We start from the raw sequence: 6,037 nt of genomic DNA on the forward strand, positions 1-6,037 counted from the left end.
AATTCGAATAACTTTTTGATACTTAAAAAAATTGGAAATTGAATTTTTTTTTTGAAATATTAGGAAAATTCGTTTCTTCACAAGCAACATGTTTTTTAATCATTCGAATCAGAGGAATTGTTCTCTCAGAAACTTCGTCATTTTTTACACTTTTAGTTACTTATCTCCGAAACGGCAGGACCTGCTTTTGCTAAAAACTAATCACCAAGTCTTGTCATCACTACGAATTGAATGTTTTTTTAATCATTCTAATTGGATGCTCCATTCTCTCAAAAACTCGATCTCTATTTTCTCTACTCTGCTTCACATCTCCAAAACAACTGGACCTGCCTTCACCGAAAACTAATCAGCACGTCTCCTTATCAATAGGAATCGAATGTTTTTTGAATCATTCAAATCGATTGAGTAGTGCGCCCGAAAACGTGGACGAATAACATACATCCATTTTTTCTAAGGTATGCCAAAATGTTCAGAAACCTCTGAAACGTAAAGATATTCATTTTCGATTTTTGGACGATTACAATAACTTACCTTACGGGATGTTAATAAAAATACATATGGGATGAGATATTTCACTCGATGACATGCTGAATGGGATATTTCACTCGATGATGCATCTAGATGTAGCTGATCAATCAATCACGAATGCTGTTACAAAATCTCCTTTTTTTAAAATTACAATTTACATTTTTTTAAACTTTATACATATGTATATATATTATATTCATATAAATTAATATAATTTAAATTCAAATAAATTAATATTATTCAAATTCAAATTCAAATAACCGCCATATTTTTTAGTTAATATTTCCTCCAACAGCTAGCGCCACTGAACATGTCGTTCATGTGCCAAACTTTTTAGGTTATGTTCAATTCACACGTGCAAATAATTTGACAAGTGTTTAGTGTTTACATTGATAATTATTAATTTTGTTAATTAAGTAATTAATATTTATGCAAATTGTTTAAAAAAATCTAAATAAAACATGCAAGTGCTATCGCCATATAATAAACAACACGAGATATACATTGGATCACAAATAGGAACATTAAAAAGTAAGTGGTAAATGATAATTTGATAATAAACTATTTATGATATATACATATAATATATATAGATTAAAATATATAAATAAACTATCTATTATTAACTTTACTTTCGACAATTTCTATTTCTCCTACTCCTGATTTCAAGTTTTTTTAAATTTCTTTTCTCATTTTTTTAGGTTATGACTCATTCTCTTACTAATTTCACTATGTCTATTTTTGATTTTCAGAATGTACAACGAATTCCCAAAACAAAGACTCAAAAGATGCCAAAAAGTTAAAAGAAATAAAAAACTTGAAAGATACATGTGAAACCGATGTTGGCTCATCGATTACTTCTATGTGTTGGATCAACCCGGAGAAGACCCAAATATTGTTTGCACAAAAGAATAATGTTGTGCGATTGTATAATACAAAGAAGGAAGGTACAAAGCTGGTTTTGAGAGTGGAGGATAAGAATCCTATTGTTGGAGTGTTTCAGTGCAAAAAGTAATTAATAAGATTCATAAGAATATTTGTACTGAATTCATTACATTTTTATCTAAATTTCTGCTTCTTGTTAATTTAAAACATTCTTAAATTTATATATAGAAAATATTTTTTAACCAAAGAAGTCATTACATATAATAAACTTATTTATTTAGTTTTATTATATATTTATTATATTATTATATATTTATTTTTTCTTTAGGATTACAGCAACTTGCACAAATGAAGGTGATCTAACATTTTGGGAAAACGATGAAAAGCAAAAGGAAATCAATGTCGGCAAACATGTATCAGCATTCCAACAATGTTCAAGTTCCAAAAATTTATTAGTCACCGGTGGAAAGGATAATAACACCAGAGTTTGGGATATTAATACCGGGACGAGTACATTTACTGCAAAAAATGTAAGTAAAAACTACTAGTAAGTGTCTTAAAGCAAATTAAAATATAAATTTAAATATAAATATAAATGTAAATTGAAATGTAAATATAAATATAAATATAAATGTAAATGTAAATTAAAATGTAAATTTAAATATAAATATAAATATAAATATAAATATCCATCTAAATATCCCTCTTAATATTAATCTTCCTATCAATCTTCCTACCTATTAATCTAATCTTCTCTAAATCTTCCTCTCCCTCTTCCTCTCCTCTTACTCTCCCTCTTCCTCTCCCTCTTCCTCTCCCTCTTCCTCTCCCTCTTCCTCTCCCTCTTCCTTCCCTCTTCCTCTCACTCTTCTCTCCCTCTTCCCGCTCTTCCTCTTCCTCTTCCTCTTCCTCTCACTCTTCTCTCCCTCTCCTCTTCCTCTTCCTCTTCCTTCCTCTCCTCTCCCTCCTCCCTCTCTCCTCTCTTCTCTCTCTTCCTCTCCCTCTCTACCTCTCCCTCTCCCTCTCCCTCTCCTCCCTCTCCCTCTCCTGTAAATATAAATTAAAATGTCCTGTAATTTAAATATCCCTTTAAATATCTCTATAAATATAAATGTAAATGTAAATTAAAATGTAAATTTAAATATAAATGTAAATATAAATATAAACTAGTGGGGTGGATGGCATCGTGCCTTAAGGCAAATTGCTGGAACTTCCCGTACCGTAACTCGAGGATTACTGAATGTTTTCAAATAAATTATTATAAATATTGTAACATTGTCTAATATTTATAAATATTATATAAACTGAATTGCAGAGTTGAAATTATTTGTAAAGTATATTAGAACTATAGTCAGAATTAAAAATAAATATTTCCGATGTACAACAAACTAAAAAATATTTTTTTATTACAAAATCGATTATTTTGTTAAGACAAGCAGAAAGTTCTTTGAATCATTTAAATTGGACGCTTAGTTCTCTCAAAAACTGCCATTTTTTACATATTAGCTCCGTATCTTCAAAATGGCTGGGCCTGCCTTTGCCAAAAACTAATAAACACTTCTCCCAATCATTACTAATTGAATGTTTTTTAGATCATTCAAATCGGATACTCCGTTCTCTCAAAAATACGATTTCTATTTTCTGCACTCTTTGCTCCGTATCTCCGAAACGGCTGGACCTGCCTTTGCCAAAAACTAATCAGCTCTTTTCCCTATCAATAGGAATCGGATGTTTTTTGAACCATTCTAATCGGTTGATCCGTGCGCCCTAAAACGTGACTGGAAATTTGTATCCACACATACATACACACACACACACACACACACACACACACATCCATTTTTTCTGAGGTATGCCAAAACGTTCAGAAACCTTCAAAACGTCGAGAAATGTAAAAATTTTCAATTCCGATTTTCGGCCCATTACAATAACTTACCCTACGGGAAGTTAAAAATATAAATTTAAATATAAATATAAATATAAATCTAAATGTAAATCTAAATGTAAATCTAAATGTAAATGTAAATGTAAATGTAAATATTATATATATTTATTAGATATATTATTAATTATATCTATTTAAATATATCTAATAAATTAAATAAAATAAAATTAAATAAATCTATTTACTAAAACAAAAATTATTTATTTCAGGAGCCTCACGATGCTCTACAAATGGAAGTGCCTGTATGGGTATCCGATTCAGTTTTTCTACCAGAAAATGAAAGTCTAATAGCAACTTCTTCGAGGTATGGTAAAGCTAGGTTGTACGATGTCAGAACACAGCGCAGGCCTGTCACAATAGTCGATGTGCAGACAGCTTTAACAGCAATTAGTCCTTGCTATCACCAAGAAAGGTAATAATGAAACTTTAACTTAATTAATAATGAAATAGATATTCACAACACTTCACCTAATCAAATAATCTCCATCTGCACAAGTTAACCTTTTTATTTTCTTTTCAAATATCTCATTATTTATCTTATTCTGTTTATAAATATTATTGTCACATTCTGCATTATATGTAATTTCATGTAAGCATTTTATGCTTATAACTATATATTGTAATTTTGTATGTATTTTAATTGTTATTCATTATGTAAAAATTGTATTTTTGAGTCCTCTTGGAGGAATCTGTGGGCTATATATTTAAATAAATAAATAAATAAAATAATGATAAATGATAAATGTTAAGTATAAAGTATGTGTTATTGCTTATAATTAATTTTTTTATATTTTTTTTCTTCTAGGACGGTTTTGGTTGGTACAACAACTGGAACAATGCAATTAATAGATCTGCGAGCCAAAGGACGAGCCTTGAATACATATAAAGACTTTGCTGGATCTGTAACCAAAATATACTGTGACGACAAAGATCCATTTATTGTAAGCGTGTCTTTGGACAGGTTTTTGAGAGTACATCATCGAGACACTAAGAAGCTAGTTTATAAGGTAGGATTAGTAAAGAAGAAGACACATGTAAATCCTGAAATTCATGGGACAATTCTGCCATAATAGAGCTCATAAAATAGCATTGTCATGATAACACTTTCTTATGCTTGTTTATTGGTAGTGAAAATAATGAAAATGTTTATCTAATTGCTGTGTGATCAGATGTATTTTACATATAAAGAAGCAAGGAATAATCTTATGATAATAGAATTCTAGATGATGCAGTTATCATGAGATTACACCTTGCTTGTTGCCATGACAACGCTATTTTATGAGTCTTGTTACGGCAGAATTGCCTCATCAATCAGCATAAAAAGAAAATAACAACACACAAAAGTTATTTCTAATTATTATTTATTTATTTGATTGACTAAAAAAAGTATCATTTATTAACTTTTGTTTACTAAGTGTAAGTTTTTTCCTGCAGGTTTATATAAAAACAAAGCCATCGTGTTTGTTAGTTAAAAATCTCGAAACTAAAACCAAGAAGGTTCCTGAAGATGGCGAGAAAGAACCACAAGATGGATCGGATTCTGAGGACGATTGTTTGAGCGGTTTACCGACTATTCAATAAGTTTTTTTTATTTATGTTATAAAGATTTTGTTAATACATATTTATTTGAAATATGTATATATGCAGTTTGATTTATAAAGTATAAATATTAAGTAGGATAAGTTATTGTAATGAGCCAAAAATTGAAATTGAAAATATTTGCATATCTTCACGTTTTGAAAGTTTCTGAACATTTTGGCATTCCTTAGAAAAAATTGGAGTGTGTGTGGAAATGCATTTACGCATCCCAGACTAGTTCTTTTGTCCGGGAATGCCGGATTCGATACCGCCTGGGTATAATACCGACTAAAACCTCCGCTTTGCTCTTGCTTCTGGTCTCCACGGAAAGAGCCGTTAGGCATTACTTTGCGGGGGGGAGGATCTAGAATGTGATCATTCTTGCACTGAAATATACTCAACTCTTCAAAGAGCGAATTCCGCTAAAAATAATCATTTAAAAGTTCATGGGTATGTATAAGTTTTTTTTGTATAGCGAAAGAAATGACTTTATGCATCCCAGACTAGGTCTTTTGTCTGGGTATGTCGGACTCAATATCGCCTGGTTATAAAACCGTCTAAAACCTCCGCTTTGCCCTTGCCTCTGGTCCCCGCGGAAGTTGCCGTTAGGCATTACTTCTTGGGGGGAGGATCTAGAATGCTATCATTCTTGCACTGATTTTATACTTATCTTAAATGGGCGAAGTACTATTAACAAGCGCTATTTTAGAATTTATAAAAAACAATCTTTGTTTATATTATATATATATATATATATATATATATATATATATATATATTTCAAAGTAACTAGCAGCCCATTCGTCGAAATAAAAAAGGTATAAAGTGTAAATACTTTTATTTATACGTTTCGACACAAGATGCGTGTCATCATTCAGCAACTACAACAATTTGAAAATTTTATTACTAATATAAACAACAATATAGATTAATTGTAGCATAGAGAAACATTATACACACCACAGGACAAAAACACTCAACAAAAATTTATTTTGAAAAATTAAACTTAATAACATATTAGAGAAAAACATTTTTTTAGAAAAAATTATGAATAACTAAAAGATTTGAAACTAATTTGACTAAAAGTTATAAAATACATAA

General features: G+C 30.0%; 1 protein-coding gene across 1 annotated transcript; it reads left to right on the forward strand.

Moving 5' to 3' along the window:
• The first annotated feature begins 866 nt into the window (after nucleotides 1–866).
• On the forward strand, nucleotides 867–4,939 carry LOC113388550 (WD repeat-containing protein 74). The gene is made up of 6 exons (XM_026625921.1): nucleotides 867–1,059; nucleotides 1,281–1,539; nucleotides 1,742–1,943; nucleotides 3,568–3,770; nucleotides 4,164–4,365; nucleotides 4,793–4,939. Exons 1-6 carry the CDS (start codon nucleotides 990–992, stop codon nucleotides 4,937–4,939), a joined length of 1,083 nt encoding a protein of 360 aa, XP_026481706.1. The 5' UTR covers nucleotides 867–989.
• Nucleotides 4,940–6,037: the final 1,098 nt, after the last annotated feature.

This window comes from Ctenocephalides felis, unplaced genomic scaffold (assembly GCF_003426905.1).
Source record: "Ctenocephalides felis isolate EL2017-DRISC unplaced genomic scaffold, ASM342690v1 CF-g0.4_SCAFFOLD_03572, whole genome shotgun sequence".
NCBI classification, from domain to species: Eukaryota; Metazoa; Arthropoda; class Insecta; order Siphonaptera; family Pulicidae; genus Ctenocephalides; species Ctenocephalides felis.